General features: G+C 34.0%; 1 protein-coding gene across 1 annotated transcript in view; it reads right to left on the minus strand.

Moving 5' to 3' along the window:
- Positions 1–4,868: 4,868 nt before the first annotated feature.
- Rat1 (5'-3' exoribonuclease 2 Rat1) overlaps positions 4,869–17,412 on the minus strand; it is a 308,185-nt gene continuing 295,641 nt past the window's right edge. The window contains exons 20-21 of the mRNA XM_081730827.1: positions 12,058–12,139; positions 4,869–9,223 (exon numbers count right to left, since the gene is read on the minus strand). Coding sequence (XP_081586953.1) covers positions 9,113–9,223; positions 12,058–12,139 — 193 coding nt within the window. The 3' untranslated portion in view covers positions 4,869–9,112. The remainder of the gene's footprint in view (positions 9,224–12,057; positions 12,140–17,412) is intronic.

The raw sequence follows: 17,412 nt of genomic DNA on the forward strand, positions 1-17,412 counted from the left end.
AGATATCGAAATTAAACTACCTTGTGTGTTTCGATCACAACCCATCCCATCTAATAACTAAATTTCACCGGAGCTTCAATGAGCGCTCACAATTATGTTCACCCTAGCCGCTCATCCACAATATACATGAAAATAGTGTCTCAGTGCAAACCCTCACATTTTGATTTTTACCTTTCGGGCAAAATTTTCTGAAAGAAAAAGCCTGGACAAACGTACAAAATATTTTTATCAATGGGAATATTCAGGAATCAGATTTAAAAAAAAAAATTTTGTCACAATTGAACAAGAATAATGGTATTGTTCGCATATGGAGTTATTCAAAGATCGAAAGTATTGGAAGTCACTAAGAAATATTCTACCTAGAGCTCTGATTCCTTTATCTCTGAAAAAGCAACAGCCTTTTTTCCTTCTTCTTCAAAGATTAATGGGAATAAATCTCTGAGAACTTTGAATAAAAACTAACATCTGATGCTGACTTTTGATAGTAGTTTTAACCCTTTTGGTAAACGTTTTTTCTTTTTTCTTTAATTTTTAGTATTAGTTATTTCAAGAGCAGAACTATACTAGTGATTGTCTTTTCAATTCCTTTTGACGCTAATGTTGGAAGCATTTTCCGGTTGGATAGAGCATGTGGTTGACTGGTTTATTGATGTGAGAAGTAGAAAGGGGAGATTGCCTCAAACCCTCCTGGAGTTCCCGACTCTCACACTCCGTAGACAATGCAGTCGGGATCACCCATGTGTGGTCCCCGCTATCAGATGGGAAACGACTTGTCAAATAAGGCGTTCCGACCAAACCCACCAGCGAAGTCTATGAAATACACACGTCCACTGATCCGTACAAATGGCCGTTTTGTCATTGCCAACTGGGTGCTATTCAAACATCCCTTATGAGAGCTGGGGTGAAGCAATAAAACCTTGGCACATATACTGCAATTACAATCACACAAGTACGCAGAAGATTAACTAACTCTATCCTTGGAGGGTGAAAGGAGAGATTGTTAGTTTTGAGTTGAGGCTCTATCATACAGTGTGGTTAATGATCAAGGCATTGGATGATTGTTTTAAAATACTAGTTAATCTTAATTTTTGATCTTCATTTATTTAATACATTTCCCCTAACAATTATATTGAATATTTAACGAGAACAATAATAATTTCTAATTGAACCTTTATTTTAACTGGGCCGACATTGTAGGCTTACATTAGGTCAATATAATCTGCTACATTTATCAAATTCAATATTAAAAGAATCTTGGACATACACTATAGTGCCCAGACCAGAAATAATGGGTATAATACAGTAGTTGTGATGATGATGATGTTCATTGAGGGTTGTACTTTTTGTGGTATGAAATGTTCTTTGTCTCATTTCAGAGCATCAGAAAAAAAAAAAAGACTTGTTAAATCTCATTCACAATACCTGGAGGTGGAGATTATATCATGATGTTAAGGACAAATTAAATTTCCTCCCCCTATAAGAATTCGCTGATCCTTTATTTCAAGATTTCGGAGATATAAACAACGATTAACTGATATCAAAGTAATTTGTAGAATTTCTAGAATAAAGCATAGCAGAATCTTGTATTAGAGTTGCAAATTAGCAAACTCAATAGACATTGATACTGCACAGCATTTTCGGGCATAAACTACCGTCAGTGTCGGACTGGCCAAGTTGAGGGCCCTTGGCGCGGTTCCTTAAGGGCCCCCCACCCATATTATATATATAAAAAGTAACTTCACGATTATTATAACTTTTTTGCGATCTGTTTTGTACTACATATTTATTCAATACAGAAACTATTTATTCAATATATATGGGTTACAATAATACTGAGACTATCAAACGCAATCGTGAAGTTACTTCAGATGCTTTGATAGTTTTTTTTACGCAGTTCTTCACTTCATGAGGTAACCAAATCAACTGGGAGGAAACGGGAGAACTTTCAGAAACCCATGCACATGGTGTTTGTCCACCACAAAGTACACATAGCGCGATGTGGGATCGAACCAGGGGCCTCATGCACCAGAGGTGAACGCTTTACCACTGAGCTACCGCGGCCTCTATATGTGACTTCGAGTACATAGGAGGGTAAGAACAAATTTGAAATCAGTGTACAAATTACTAAACAAATCACTGTTGCGATAGCTGAAACAGAAGAGAAAATTACATGATAGACATTTAAAGCACTTTTGGTTGTTTACATTTTTTTTTCCATCCAGTTTGTATGTTGGATTCATTTTTGCTTTCAGACTCAAGTTCGCTATCTGGTTTTCATTAGGTTCTGGCTTTGGTCTGTAAAGCTCTCTTTTCCTAAGCGTTTAGCGTACGCGCCTTTGGCGTGAAAGACCCGGGTTCGATTTCCGGCGGAGCTCATGTGGTTCGGATTCCACGTTTATCAGTAGGTCCTGACTCAGATAACCTCGCTGTTGAAAGGGACGTTAAACTCAAAATCAACTCAACCCTGTAATGCTCTCTCCACGTCATTTGGAAAATATCATATTGACTAGCAAACTGATTCAATTCTAGGAGACAATTCCGACCAATATGAGTGAGTTCAATAATTTTGACAGACACATCAATCGGGATATCAGCAACATCAAGAATAGAAATTTCGCTGTGTCTTTGGAGATCTAGCCAAGAACAATTAAGAAATAAACCTTCGTTTGGCACAGTCTTAACTCCGTTGAGACTACTGAAGCTTCTCTCACATGGAGCAGTACTCACAGGTAAAACTGCACAAAATGTGACAACTGGAAGCAAATTTGGGAATCTCGTAATGAAGTTTTCGATTGAGTGTGAGAAAGCAGGGGCAAATTAAAACATTGTGAAGACTTCTTATTCCATGTTTTCCTTCACTCAGCAACAATTATTTTCGTGCGAAACAGAAACTGCACGGCCTTGTGAGTTTAGGGAGAAACCACTCCTGCTGAACACTAGTCACCAGCTCTAAAATTTTAGTCGCCAATTGCGACCTGGCGACCGAAAATTTTGCGCCCTGGCCTACTATATACCATTACCTCCCCTAAAGCTACAATTCAATGTACGCTCCAGCATTTTCTACAAACTTTCTTAAACGAACAGATATGTTTTCTATGATTTTCCTCAATAACTCAGGAAGAACACCGTTTATGATTTCACGTGTCATAGGATGATTCACAAAGACTTCAAGGCATGCTGCAACTCAAAAGGAATAGCAAAGAATTATCTGAAACTAAAACGAATGTAGGTATGTAGAAACAAACGGTACAATTTTCGAAAACAGTGGCATCTTGGAAATACCTCTGTAGGGAGCGGCCAATTTCAAAATGTCAAATAGAAACAGGGGTCGATTTTGCTTGCGTTGAAAGAAGCGCTAAATATTAAACCACTTCCGTAGACAATAGTTTACGACACTTGGTACCATACAGAAGCTTAGTTGGTGGACAAAAGCAAAATGATGAGATAGGATGCTGGAACAAAACGAAGTAGCAAACAACTGGTCGAAACGAAGAAAGAAAAAAAAAAAAAGTAACGAGGTTGCTGTTACCAAAGGATTGAGCTAAACATGGGGGGCATGAACTTGGTTATTTGTAATGGAGAAATTTCACAAATATGGGTACATAGCTAAAGTATCATCTTACCTTCTGCGGAGTGTAGTCTATGCAGCCTTTGCATCACAAATGCTCAAAGTGATGTCCACGAACAGCAATACAGCGATTTATTCACTGTACATAATTATGAGCAACAGCTTCAAACTCGACAACGTTGATGTTCCGGAATGCGGTTGTAATGCATTGTTTCGTGTTGTGAATTTGAGCTGGTCTATTGACTTAAACAAGGACCTTAATTCGACCCCAGAAAAAATAGTCCATACAAGCAAGGTCTGGAAACCTCGGCGGAAACTGTGGACTGGACCATCTCTCGATTCAGCGTTGCAGTAACAGAACATTTAACTCTTCCCTATAGGTGACACAAAAGCAAGTAAATGTTGCGATCTACAAACGAATCTGGAATGAATGACTTTAACACATTTTAGTTTGTAACTGAATAGAGCTCCGATTTGACGTTGTCCGCATAGTATAGTATACACTATATCTGCAACTATACTATTGCAGGTAGCAGTTTAGAATGCGTATACAATATGTACTCCATATCTGGCTGTAATTGACATAAAATCCATTTATTTAAAGTAAAGTTGGCCCTCCTAGACAGCACTTAAATGCACAATTCTTTTACTTCCCACTATTAGAACGCCACGGAGCACCAATTTCACCATGTTTGGTTACCCCATCAAAATACTACCCGAATTCAACTCACCTTAATATTTTATATATATATACTGGGTGGTCCAAAAGTAGGTATACAGTATCGTACTGATCAGCTCATTGAATTTTATATTATTTCTTATTGTTATTCATCAGGTAGACTTAGTTTCTTTATTATTTGTTCTTAATGTGTTTTTACTTCTATCTTAAGTTCGGAACGTCCGAACCAAAGATATCCATACACTAGAATGTTATACTTGATCAATGCAGGGGTGTATACCTACTTTTGGCCACCCTGTATATTTTATATATATATATATATATATATACTAACGCTATTTAGTATAAATTTATGTAACGGTCAAACTTCCCTCCCCCCTCCGAGCAAATCAAAAATTTCAATCCTACGCGCCTGCCATGTTTCGATCCAGGTCATATCATAGACAAGCTTTGACTACATGAGTCTTCAGGGATATTTACTTGTAGGTAATACCGTTCCTTTTAACTCGTACAGTGTACCTGTAAAACGTTAAACAAAAATAATTAATCCCTTTCATTTCGCGCTCTTGCACATTCTTGGTCTGCCCTAAACTCGAATTACTTCTTAATAAAACAAAAGTATCATCATATTACAAGAATTTATATATGTATTTCTTGCTTTTTTAGTCACTTCAAAATTACACCTTCTTTTACAATACAGGCAATTTGTTCTTCCAAAATTCATATCAAGAGGTTACAAGACATACGAAACGTACAGGGCTACAGAAAATAAAAATTTACAAATCAACAGGTGCAAATATAATTCTTTAGTAATAAGAAATAGGTTTCATTTGCAGAAATTCTTTGACCTTCATCAGTTAACAGAGCAACTAGAATTCATTAAACATTTAGCCCAGTCGATTTTTCATCTTTCAATTGAAGCACATGTTTGTACTATTGCAATGGTATGTAAGAAATAAAATAACCATACAATCTTGTTGTATGTTTTTTTATAATAATAAGTCAAACTACAGTGTGGCACAAAATGTATTCTACGAAGTTTAAAAGTAATTTTCTTAGCTGCTATCTCGAAAATTTAACAAAATATATGTGACATATTTTGTGCACTTGGCTGTTTGTGAAAGTTCTGCAAGTTCAGCGGATTTTCTTCACAAACTTTTGGAAAATATAGTGAAAATGTAATATAAGTGGTAGGATATGAGTCGTAATTAATTTTTATATGAAAACTTTCTCTTTTCCTTTTATTATAACTTACGTAGATTTTGCGCCATCCTGTAACTCCACTATAACAATAGCAAACAACAGTTTTTGAATGTCATATGTGATTCTTGTACTTTCGACATCGCTAAACATCACAAATGATTAGTCAAACAATATTTATGAATAGAAAACTATTAAATTATAACACAAATAATTGGGGACTTGGGTGAAATAGTGGTTGAACCAACATCCACATTTCTAGTTCAACATAAATTGTAAAACAAATTTCAAAATAAATCTCAACCTCTAGTACAAATCTACAGTGCAGGATACAAGTTGAGAGTTTTGTTGTATTAGTTGTCGGCTTTCTCACCAACCAAGTGATTTCAAGGTGCTCGAGGGTGAAACTTTCTTTTCTCCGCAATGAAAACTGATATTTCTATTTAACGTAAATGGGGGAGGAGGGGGAAACATTCGAAAAGAACAAAATTTAATATTAAGTACTCTAATGTTCCCATCTGCTAAAACCAATACCGCATGGGCCTGAACTCTATCCTTAGTTCAATTTCAAAGCTAGAATTATCTCCAGCAGAAGAGGTAAATTACTCGGAACACCCACGTCCTTCGCTTCAAACTATAACCAAGAATCTCAAAAGAATTAACTTTTCCTAATATTTTTTTCTAGATTGGACAACTTAGTGAATCTCACTAACCACCAAGCAGATGTGCTTTTCTATAGACTGCAGGAATGAAATTTACTGTATTGAACTTTTACATTTTAAGGAACATACATAAACAATTTTCCGGATGCTATACAATGAATTTATATTTTGAATAAATATAAATGGTTTTACCTAGGCACCAGGTTTGCAATATACCCCTGAAAAATGAAATTTTTATAAGCTCTTCTAAATTACGCCTCAATGCACTATTATCATACAACGGGAGCACTAAATCAATACTAGTGACATATTCCTTAGGTATGAAGGAAACATGATACTATGTTCAGCTTATTAAATATGAATCATTATTACTGTTAGTAAATTTGTTGATATTTAGAAGTCGTTTCTACTAGGATTACAGGAATAATTTAGAAAATACTGTTGTTTTCTTTGGTTCTTAGACAATAGGGCAATTGAGTCAAATTACACTATGAAAGGCTGGCCTACGAGAAAAAGTATCACTATGTCAAGTATGTTTCCTTAGTAAATTCAAATAAAGTACTGCTTGCTACTTCCTATACATACAAAATTATGTCTATTGAAATATTTCGCTAAAACTAGACAGCTCGGCTGAAAATTCAATTCGTACATTCTCACCAAAGTTTCTCCCCGAGAACTTAGACGCTGCAAGCGACAGGCAAAAACAAAAGTTCTATCATAGTATTCATAAAAGGAGTGAGGTATCAAAGTAGATGGGATTCTCGTACGATAGACGACTACTGCTAGCTTTTAGTTAAGAGAAAAGAAACTAAAACGAAAAAAGAGAAAGAAAGAACTATAAGTTTTAAAAAACATTTGTAATTTTTTTATAATACTTTGTTGTTTTGTTGTTTATAATTTTTTTTATAATTGTTTTATAATACTATGTAATTGCATATTTTGGTTTACAACAATTACAAACATTACAAGAATATTAATTCGAAGATTTTTTTTATAATTATAAAAATATGACATTTTCAAAGAAACCACTTAATGTACTACATAAAAACTGAAATATTGATCAAAACTATAAGTTGGAACTTTTTAATTTTCATTTAGTGTGTTAGAAAATTTAAGTAACGTCAAAAATATATATATTTATTGAGGTATTCAAGCCAGACTAATTTTCCTAAAGCAATAGTTTACTACATTCCATGTTATCTACAAAACGAATGCATTTTCTAATCTGATTCCGTACTTAAATACGTATATTAATGACGTAATTGAAATTGTACAACAACAACATTCATTAACTTGTAGTTTTCGACAGAATTAAACTCACTTCTGCCATACAAAAATGTTACATCTCTGGGGAGAACTAATTTAGTTCAATGCCTTCTTCCGTCCATGTGGCAGACAAGAAGTTTAAATTTGTTGAGTAGTCTTATTGTTGGTTAGACCAGGGCGCAAAATTTCCGGTCGCCATTGGCGACTAGAAATTTAGAGCTGGCGACCAGTGTTTAGTAAGAATGGTTTCTGCCTAAACTCACAGGGCATCGCAGTTTCTGTTCCGCACGAAAATTGTCACTGAGAGAGAGAAAACGTAGAATGTGAAGTCTTCAGAACGTTGTAATTCGCCCCTTCTTTCCCACCCTCAATCGAAACGGTTTATCTCCGTGGGTGGGCGGACCTCTCGTAATTTGTACGTGAGAAATACTGCCGATGATCATTTTTGGATTGGCGAGTGCCACTGACTTTGAAATTTTGCGCCCTGGGTTAGACCACTATTTCACCCAGTTCACAATATTCCCAACGTTGTTCAAATGTAACTTGCACTACTCTTCATTTATAAAATGAAGGAACACACATTTCAGTATTTCAATAGCACATATGTCACAAATAAGGAATTATATATATATATATATATATATATATATATATATATATATATATATATATATATATATATATGGGAGAGAGAGAAACAAACAAATCAAATGATCCAATAAAAAATATGATTTATTTCAGAAATTTAATACGAACTTGAAAGTAAAATCTGAAGACACAAATAAATATCATTGATAATCGATTCAGTGAAGTTCAATAAAACTTGAATTAAAAAAAAAAAAATCATGTGAATTTATCCTCATTACAGATATCGTTCAAGAATCCATTTGGACATACTTTATTACATATTATGGTTAATATGAATTTTTTACATTTTTGTTTCAGAACATTTTTATTAGTTGACTATAGTGGAATAAATATCTCTGTAAAACGTTATCTGAATTTAATAAATAGTCGAAATAGTCATTTATTTATTTTAGACACTAGGAAACACACGTACAAAATAAAATAAAAACAAACTGAAATAAAAGGATTAGTTTCACGTATGTAGAATGTATGAGTAAACAACTTTGGTTTTGATTATAAGTAAAAATGAATGATTAGTTGAAAAGATGACCTAAGATAATTTCTGGTCCCATATGCAAATAAATAACGCTTCACAACTCAGTTGGTTATAATGATATTTGTTTTACACAATGCAATCAAATTATTATTTCACATATGAAAATGAAATAAATATGGTACAATATCTTCGTCTGCATCTCATAAACTATATATGAGTGAATATCCTTCCTTTTTCTATCACACACAAAATCATACAAACCTTTACTGTTAATACTATAATTCATCTAATAAACTGATAGTGTATCTGCACCTCTAAAAATGTACTGAAATGTTCATATTTATAAAATGTCTCATGAATGTTTAAAAATATATATAATGTCAACATTCAGGTACTTATTCCGGATATTACTTACATAGATGAATAACAAATACTATCTGTCAAACAATTGAAGAACGTTATCTCACAGATGAAATCTACTGCTTATTTTTTTTTAAATATATTTACATATCTATTCATGTTAAGTATAAAAAAATCTTTGAGAAATCTACACAAAACACCAAATACCACTACAAATTCTTAAAACATTTATGTCAATTCGAAAGTCAGATGTTCTAATAACGTCTATTACCGCTGAAACTATCTTCATACCAACCCCTGCCACCTCGTCTGCTACGCTGAGCATCTCTGCTTTGGTTTTGGTTCCAATTATAGTATTCCCCATCCTGTCAAATGATAAATAACATAAAAATTGGAATTATGGAATTTTACTAGCACAGAGCAAGAACTTAAATGCTGCTAATATTCGTTATAATCAATTATAGAGACTACACCAATCACTCAATCACCCACACCACTGTATTGTTTGAAAATGGAAGAAGGTATGCGTATGAAACTACATAACAAACGTTTTACAAAATTTAAAACCAGGACAGATTTAAGTTTTGAGAGCACCGTATTTAGTAAATATATTTAATAAAACATTTTTGTTTAATAGGTGAATACAGAAATGAGTAATATATAAAACTGCAAGTTGCATACTGAAATGAAAGACTATACCTAGGTAGAAAGATAAAATGTTAGAAGAAAAATATTGGAAATAAAATTGCAGAAATACTTTCTTTTTGGAGGAACTTTAAAATTTATCTCTATCTATCTATCTATCTACCTATATGTATTTGATATAGATATATATCTATTTCATAAGAATTAGTTTCAGTATGTTCACTATCTGATATGAATAAGATTATTGGTAGCATTAGCATGTCTAAATCAAATACTACATTATGTACTATATTTACGTTTACGACTTCGGATAAAATAAATCAAATTTAATTTACATATAAGCTTAAAACTTGTATTGAAAACTGTGCTTTTGAGGTACCTGGATGTTCTCCTAAAAAAAAGTCAACTCATTCTGGATATATTATAGTTATTTGTTCGAGTAAACACTCAGACAACTCATAATGATTCGCCATTTGTCATTAAAAAGTTTAAAATTTATATTTTCTTACGACTCGTAAATTGATGCTACTGTCAATTCAGCCATGTAAATGTTACAACACAATAAATGATCTTTAGCTATTATTGATTTAATAGCACCGTACAATAATTGCTTTGATCTTTGATGAGAGAGCAAGACGTGACAATATCAACCACAAGGCCAAGTTTAAGATATTTTTTTTCTGAAAATGTGCAAAATAACTTTTATTAAAAAAAAAAAAAAAAAAAAAAAAAAAGGTTTCCAGTTTCAGTTTTGGAACATCAATGTAGAGAAATTTTTACTGTAATTTATTGTTGAAAATTCTCATAAAAATAGAAATTTAAAGGTTTAAGAAAGAAGTATTTTTATCTTTTTGCTCTTCCCCTTTGTTTTAACCTAAAAAACTTTGTTCTTCAAATATTAGAATACAAAAAAGTTAAATTATTGTATTCTGAAGAAAACGATGAACGAACGATTGAATGATTATCGTTAATTTATTTATTTCGAAGGATACGTTTTCCAAACAATCAAAGAAAATTGAAATTTCATTTCATGATCGTGGATAAGTGGATTGTAGACGAAATTAAACTAACGTTAAACGTCAAAAATATTTACGTGAAAAGATTATTAGTGTCAGTATTAACGTAATAAAAATAACTGTTATATATTCTGTGTACATCGAACTGAAGGAAAAAAGTCTCAATGTGGAACACTGAAAGCAGTGCTTCATGAAAGCACACTTTCATCACTCCTGCTTAGTTTTATAATTACCTCACGCAAAATAAGGACCTGTTACAGAAAATCCGTTCTTATGAGAAACATACAATACGTAAATTGCCAGAGAAATTAAATACATTTCCATTTGTTATATATATATTGCATTATATTGGCAATGCAGATAATATTAAATGTTGTACAGCACTTTAATTATCTGCATGTTACCTAATTACATTCTTATAGTCCTCGATGTTATGTTTTAAGTAGCCCATTTTCTATGTTTAGGGGACATAATAAATAACAAGCTATACTTGAAATCTGACCACATAATATACTTTGTCCCATTTTTCAGTTTATGAATCTGGTTAAACTGTTTACAGTATACGGTACCTAAAATGCCACAGAAAACTCAAATTAGGCTCTTCAAACAGGATATTTAAAATTAATAATAAAGGTTTTGCTAACTGAGAATGTGATGTTAACAAACATTTATACGAAAACAAAACTGTGGTTTTCGCGTCCGTATGACTGTTTCTTTTGCCCAAAGAAATACTGTTTTCTTGTTTATAAGTTTAAATTTATGCAAACTAAAAAAACACGCAGTTAAGTTACGGAACCAAAACATGAATGATGGGTAGGATTGCATATATTAATCTTCGAGGCAAACAGGTCAATGTCAGTTTGAAACTGAGTAGTATGTTGTAAAAAGTTCTTCCTAGATTGTCGGATATACTATATGAAAACAAACGACATGTGTTGAAACTTCTTAGGAACCCCAAAACGAAAATGTCCATTATCTGATCCCCTCCCTCCCAAAAAACAGCTTATATATAACATTCAACTTCCAAAAGGCACATTTACTTATTTATTTTAAAAAATATACATAAAAGGTACAAGTTTTACAAATGCCCTTTCAGAGTATCATAGTACTGAAAGTGTGGAAACTGCTTTGTAAAAGAGAAATTATATACAGAGTGGAACAGAGAAATTATATACAACTATTTAAGCGCATAACGAACATTCAGCTGTGCACTAGAATACTATTTCCATTGTGTTTTTGTGTGTAACATTTAGAAAATGATATTGACAGAATCTTTTTAAAACATAATTTAGACACAGAGACGTAAGCACTCTTGAAGATTTTGGTGTTGATTATTACCATCATGATTATCTGATCACATTCTGAAGCACTGTACTTATTTTTAGTTTAATTCAGACTATACACATTCAAGATAAGATTCTATTATATTCGACAAGAAACTAGGGATATCAGTTATCTACCAGTATTGACAGGTGAAAAATACGGTTGCTGGTTCGTTTAAAATTCATATAATAATAATAATAAAACATGTAACTTACCGGTCTCCTTTCCCTCTCCCTTTCCCTGTCCCTCTGATAGCCTTGTTGTTGATATGGTCTTGACCTTTGATAATCTGATGACCTGTAAACAAAACATAATGCATTAAAGACAATCAACACTCTTGTTCCATTTTTTCTCGTAAGACTATAGAAACCAAAGAATAATACAGTAAATCCACTATTTAGTATAATGGAATATCTGGGTCAAAAGAATGTTCGTAAATTTGGAAATCAATTAAATTCCGAATTCTGTTGTGACAATATGTACTTACCTAGGTAAAATAGGGTGGGCTTATCATGTAACTTACAACTGTGTATTGGAAAAATGAAAGAAAACCCTAAAGCTTCATTTGCTTTCCCTTTGAAGGTTGTTTATTAATAATCAAAGATCTAAACTGCTATATTAGAATCGCATCCGTGGTCGTTCTTTAAAAATCCGATCGAAGTTTACACTTCAGCAGTTTTTTTTTCTCCGAACTACACTTGTTGTATTCGTCAAATTCTGTTCGTTAAATCGATAGTTTACTGTATTAAGATGTATCTGCATAATTTTCTACTTACTACCAAACATTACTGGGTAGACTATCGTGCGCTTTTTCTCGCTCGTGGCCTACAGCATTTGTCGACACTAAGATGTCCTGTAAAGGTTGGCCGAGGAAACACCCCGGTTAGGGTCGGAAAAATAGCATTAAAACTAGAGTACATGAAATGTTTTAACTAAAATTAATGAATTAATAAAAAAATATAATTTATTTTTTCTTCCATTCTGTTGAAAGTAATCTGTACGGTGTACAGTGTTTGCACTTAAGTTATATTCCAAATCAATACACACACCACAATTGTATTCGAAAGAACAGCACCGAAATTAAGTCACTGAAAAACTTATCTCACATTATATACTTCAATCAGAGATTGGAAATGCAGCCCTTCGTATTCCCACGCACTGCGAGCAGTTCTTATCGACATTAACTATGCAGCCGGAAGCGGGAAGAAAATACGGCAATTTTATTTTTATTTAATTATAAAAAATATTAATATTATTAAAAGTATTTACGTATCGAGACTACACCACAACAACGCTCACTCCATGCCAAAATTGCTAAATTTCTCTGGAAGGAGCTCCACCACCTATCACAGACTACGCACCTAGCTCCTTTAGACTTCTATCTCTTTGGTCTCTGAAACAATTCGATTCGGTCAATCCATTGTTTGCAGGTGGTCACATGCTTACAAAATTGTTTTTCATGAACAAAGTATACCAAAATTAAACTACTGCCGCCACACTGGAATAAAATCCAGCTCCTGCGGATTTGGGTCTTCCTTAGTTTTTATTTTTTTTTTTAAATTTTTATTTATTTATTTTTAATGGTACTCATACAGAGCGAGTTCAATTTGTCTGGCAGAGAAATTTCAGCTTCCGATGGGTGTCACTAGCGAAAGTCAATGAAGGAGCGAATAACGCTTTCGGAATTTCAACTCTCTCTTGGCCAAGCTTCGAACTTTAGGCGGGTGTAATTTCAGGTGCAATCTCTGGCAGGAGAAGGGAAGGGTAAATGCGGTTCATATCACTAAATTGTAAGTTTGCATTAACGCCGTTAACATTTAGATGGGCAATTCAACATTTGAAAAGTCGAAAACAAAAAAGAACATTATTCGAGTTATTTTAACATAATATGCATCCCGTATAGATTCTATGCTAAAAATAATATTACATTCTAACTTGGCGAAGAAACCAACTAACTTAGAAGTAAAGAAAACATGCGGACTAAATGTATGCTTAGATCTTCAGAATGAAATTTTGATTCATTTATGGTTATACCTGCATCTCATAGCTCATATGCTGCTACTCATAAATTTTGATAGCGTGTGCTAATTCATAATGTAATGATAATTCCATTTTGAGCAACTTAATTCTATTGATTACATAATTACAATATACTGAGAACGAAAGATAATACATATATTTAGCGAAATATGATTACATTTCCGTACAATATTTTTGTCTATTTATCATCAAATATTTTCATAAAAGGTAAAATGTTTACAAAAAAATTCCGGATCACATACTGCAGCACTTGAACAAATACACAACTAAAGCAATTATCTCTTTTGTGCTATTTCCGAACTGATTATAAATACGGCGAGTATACGCTTGAAACTAACTATAGTTACATTCCCCACTCATTTCGTCAAAGCTCTTTTCACAGAGCGAGTGAGAGAGGTGGAGGGGGTATCCCATAAATTAGAGTGAGCCATCTATCTAGCCGGACGACTCAATTCAATTTGATCAGCCTGTCTAAACAGAGGCACTATTCCCAGGCCATTTGATGCAAATTAAGCAAATTCCATTTCCATGTACCTGACAAAACAACAGAGGGGAATGATTGGAGAACACACAGTGTTACCGAGTGCGATTTTCTGGGTGGGTGGATGAGTTAGACGGGGTGGATGGAGGCACTGAACAACTTATGGAGAGGGAGAGGAAGGGAAGGTGGAGCTAAATAAGGCCAACTCTCGTGCGCAAGTCATTATCCAATGTTTGTATCTGTTGCGAGTGAGGATATTCCTTCGAAAGCTATATACTCAAGAGAGAAAGAGGAAGAGAGGGCACATTCTCCACCTCTTCTCTTACTCTAGAGTAGTCTTTTTGAAAGGAGAGTTTGCATTGGAAGCTGCAAAATTTTAATCCCATCGTTGCACAGATTTACCAAGAGATCAAGGGGATAAAAACTAGTGTTTGTTTTATTCTCGTATACCCGTATCTTTCATTCTCTTCTAATTCCTTCGTAACCCTGCAGCCCAGATGATTAAAAAAAAAAAAAAAAAGTCGTCCGTTTGTTTCGTGGTCCACTAGTTGCTCATTTGCTTCTACAATCTGTGAATAAAATAATAAGTAAAAGGATATACATCACTCATATTCTTGCTATGTTTTTATTTTTCCCAAAAGAAATTTGAAATAGTATGCAGAATTCTGAAAATAGCCAAGTTCACAAGTCATGTGTGCTTTTCACTCTTACAAGTTAGAAGTATGCACGTGATTGTTGGGAGAAACCAAACATCAATAGATGCAATCTGTTACTTAACTGTGTATACTTTTCATATTCAAAACGTAAATAAAGAAATAATCTGTTCCAGCAGAATAATGATATTAATAATAGCAACAACAATAGCTGAACCAGTGCTATTTACACAGCGCGCAGTTCTAATATGAGCGTGAATCTCTTTCCCACTATATCTGTACAAGTCCCTTTACGAACACAAGTAAAGGAGAGGAAGGCTCTCAAAGGGAGTGAATTGCTTTAGACAAACATATAAATGTAGTATTTTAATATATAGGATGTTGGGGAGAGTTTGTGACAAACTTGGATAAGTAATAGATTATACCAAATGAATTTCTTTTCTTATAATTCCATATCTCAGTACGCTTCATTGTGGGTCCACAAGCCTTCGAAGTTGCCAGCTTGCAAAAGGTTTTGTCATTCAGATTAAAGCAAAGTGCCTGAAATGTCCATCAACCCGCTATACATAGCTCCTCTACTGGTTGCCTTTCACAAGGGTATCAAACTAGAGCCAAAATTAAACTAATAAGGCACAAACGACGCCTAAAATGTGCAATAGAAAATACTTTTTTAAAAAATGAATGAGAACTGGCATATCTAACAAAATTTGGAATCTACCAGCGAAAACGGTTTTCTAGCGTTCGTTGTTTTCGAGATCTCATTCTCAAAGGGATTAGCCACAAAGATACAAACTTTTCTAGCATTTTAATATACAGATAAGAATAAACTATCAACTGATCAGCTTGAGAACAAACGATATACTTTTTAACGCCATAAAAATTCGTTTATTTCCTCAAAATCTACTCATGAGAATTTACTCCCAAACACGGTATTTTGTTCAGCTTGATATGGTGTATCAACTGACATATGGCTCGTCTTTGGCCTACACTATAGTTAAACGAAAATTAAAGTTCACGAGTTAATATTAATTTTTAGCTATATCTCATTAACCATAACATTTACCAATGATGGGCAAATTACGGCCTGCGAGACAGACACGGTCCCCTGAGGAGTTTTATCCGGTCTGCGATACAATTTCTAATGTAATGAATGAAAATAATATAACATCTTCTTTTACCAGGACACGTCCTCTTTTTCAGGCCTTAAAATAGTCAAGGAGTCAGTTTTCAGGGAATGTCCTTTAGTATCATGAGTCTATAGTATAAAAGTTCATTAAAAAGCTCAAGCTCAAGCGCGCTCTTTACCTATTTTCCCCCTCAGACTCGTGATTATAATAATTGTAATCCCAACCCCTTTTTTCATCTTCATTTCTCCCTTCCGGATAAATAATCAAACGCTGAAACGTGTATCAAATTATTTTAAATGAGAAGTCGAAATACCGAATTTCATGTGTCATGTATCTAACTTCAAAAGATTCCGAGATATAGACATTTTAACATCTATTTCCCTCCCTACATCGTCGAATTTCCAAAAATCTTTCCTTAGTGGGGCTTTACGTCATAAATCCAATGCACTGCCCAAATTTCAAGTTTCTAGCTTAAGCGGTTTGGTCTGAGTGTTCATCAGTCAGTCTGTCAATCATTAAGGATTTCTTGTTTATGATTTATGATTTATATTTCTGGCCTTTAGGCATCTATGGCCATGCTAGCCCGTCACGTTTGAGAAATGACGTCCCTCGGCGAGTACACTATTCGGGGAAAGGGAAGGAAGGAAGCGGCCTGGGATCTATATATTAGGTACCACCCCGGCATTTGCCGGGCTTGAAAAAGTTTTTACACTTTTTCGACCGAGCTCCCACCGGGAATCGAACCTGGGACCGCTCAGGATTCCTTGTTTTAAATATTCGGGACATGTATAAGGGGATCAGCGAATTTAAGAAAGGCTATCAACCTCGTGCTTATATATTAAAGAAAGCTGACGGAACAGTTCTCACTGATACGGATAGCCTCTTAAATAGTTGGAAAGATTTCTTTGACGATTTGCTGAACACGCAGCCAAAAACTAATGTGCGTGAAGAAAAGGAGATACATACCGCAGAACCGTATATTCCAGAACCCAATCGAATAGAAGTTGAAACCGCTATAAATAAATCAAAGAAACACAAATCTCCGGGTGTAGATGAAATTGCAGCTGAGTTAATTTTAGCTGGAGGTGAAAAATTGTGGAACAAGATACACAAACTCATTCTCCTTATCTGGAACAAGGAAGAATTGCCACAAGACTGGAAAGAATCAATCATTGTTCCAATTTACAAGAAAGGCGACAAAACTGACTGTAATAATTATCGAGGCATTTCTCTTCTGTCAATATCCTATAATATCCTTTCAAATATTCT

The sequence above is a fragment of the Thermobia domestica genome, chromosome 11, assembly GCF_964235325.1.
Source record: "Thermobia domestica chromosome 11, izTheDome1.hap1.1, whole genome shotgun sequence".
Classification (NCBI taxonomy): domain Eukaryota; kingdom Metazoa; phylum Arthropoda; class Insecta; order Zygentoma; family Lepismatidae; genus Thermobia; species Thermobia domestica.